The following is a 2,013-nucleotide window of genomic DNA, read 5'->3' as shown; positions in this document are numbered from 1 at the left end:
AAAAAAAAAAAAAAAAAGATGACCGGTAAGGGGATCTTAACCCTTGACTTGGTGTTGTCAGGACCACACTCTCCCAGTGAGCGAACCGGCCATCCCTATATGGGATCCGAACCTGTGGCCTTGGTGTTATCAGCACCACACTCTCCCGAGTGAGCCAAGGGCCGGCCCACTGCCTAAAAATCTTAAATATTCCTGGTAGCCTATAGGAGATAGTCAAAAACCTCTCAAGGTAATGGAGACCCCACCTACCTTTCCAATCTTATTTGGCCATCATCAGGCCAGACTGGTTTCCTTGCTTGTTCCTGAGGAGAGCAAACCATACTAATTTCAGCTCTGTATCATCCCCAGCGCCTATCGCAGCACCTGGCACACGGGTGTTGCTCATAAACGTTTGCTCATTCAACAACATGAATGGTTTTAGGCCTGTCTCCTGGGAAGCCCCCTCCTCACCCACCTCCTCAAAGTCCCCCTCTACTCCCTCCACCTCTTCTCAACACAGCACCAAATCAATCTGCCCTTGCCATTCTCTTCTCCCACTCAACTGAATTCCTACAGAATTCAACCACTTCACATCTTCACTGTTATTTAAACATTTCCTGCTTATATGTTTTGTCTGCCCCCCATAATCGGAGTTTCTTGAGAAAGGCAGCATACCGGAGGCAGTGAGAAGCAGTGGAAAGATTCTCGATCTGTGGCCAGACAAACCCAGTTATGTGATTTTGAGAAACATTTGTATAAAATGCTTAAAACAGTGTACAACTTCATAACTTCTACGTACCATCATTATTCATCTCTCAGAACCTCAGTTCTCTCACTCATAAAATGGAAAAAATAATAAGTCTTCTGTCAGGTGGGTCTTCATAAGGAGTGGGAACGACGTCTGAAAAGTCATCCTCAGCGTGCAGTAGCCACTCAATAGCCACCAGGCACCTATTACTGCAAAGCCTCATGCTGGGCGCAGAGAAGGTACTTAAAACTCTATGGAATGAGGGGCCGGCCCGTGGCTCACTCAGGAGAGTGTGGTGCTGATAACACCAAGGCCACGGGTTCAGATCCCTATATAGGGATGGCCGGTTAGCTCACTGGGTGAGCGTGGTGCTGACAACACCAACTCAAGGGTTAAGATCCCCTTACCGGTCGTCTTTTTAGCTCACTGGGTGAGCGTGGTGCTGACAACACCAACTCAAGGGTTAAGATCCCCTTACCGATCGTCTTTAAAAAAAAAAAAAACAACTTTATGGAATGAGCTCAGCAAATAACTGAGAGGGACGTACTCTAATGTCAACTCAGACATCCAGGGAAACTTTTTCAGTCATTCATTCAGCAAATATTTATTAAAGGCCTATCATTATGTGCTAGGCTTTCTTCTAGGTCTGGGAAACAACAGCAACAATACATCCTAAAGAGGAAGGCAGGTAAAAAACAGAGAACAAGACAAACAAATAAGACTTTGGTGTTAAGTGCTATGAAGAAGAAAAAAATAAAAGCAAGGTGAAGGCAAGCTGGCATGGTTGGACCGGGCTGTCTGAAGAGGTGGCATTCAGGCAGAGATCTGAATCCTCAGAAGCTTAATTTTGTGAGACTCATCCTCACCCTGCCACAGACTCCATCCAGTAGCCTTTCTCTAGTGCCAAGAGACCCAGCACGACCAAAAAGGCTGTGGTCTGGCTCCTAAGGCTCCTCTCGACTCATACCAAACTACAAATTCTGCTGAACCAGGCACTGCAAACTTATTTTTTATGACTGTTTGAATTGGCCACTTAAGCCCCACATGGAAGTAAACTGATTACAGCCGTACCATAACTGGCCTGTTCCCCAGAAAGTTCAGATCGCTGTTTTCTCCAAACAGGTAACCTTCAGGATGGGTTGAATCAAACTTCTCTCCTCCCATAATGAAGTGGCTGGCAAAATAGCTTCCTAAAGAGGGAAAAACAAAAAAATCAGACAAGCAGAAAGCAGTCAATCTGAACCAAGTAAAAAAGTTGATTTTAAAAAATGTTAACCCTAGGGCCG

General features: G+C 45.4%; 1 protein-coding gene across 1 annotated transcript in view; it reads right to left on the bottom strand.

Annotated features, from left to right (window-relative positions):
• RNF157 (ring finger protein 157) overlaps positions 1-2,013 on the bottom strand; it is an 88,250-nt gene that overhangs the window by 59,868 nt on the left and 26,369 nt on the right. The window contains exon 2 of the mRNA XM_008582449.1: positions 1,799-1,917. Within this exon, the coding sequence (XP_008580671.1) occupies positions 1,799-1,917 (119 nt within the window). The remainder of the gene's footprint in view (positions 1-1,798; positions 1,918-2,013) is intronic.

The sequence above is a fragment of the Galeopterus variegatus genome, unplaced genomic scaffold (assembly GCF_000696425.1).
Source record: "Galeopterus variegatus unplaced genomic scaffold, G_variegatus-3.0.2 Scaffold2618, whole genome shotgun sequence".
In the NCBI taxonomy this organism is placed as follows: domain Eukaryota; kingdom Metazoa; phylum Chordata; class Mammalia; order Dermoptera; family Cynocephalidae; genus Galeopterus; species Galeopterus variegatus.
The sequence above is the reverse complement of the archived record's forward strand: the minus strand, read 5'-3'. Positions and strand labels throughout refer to the sequence as shown.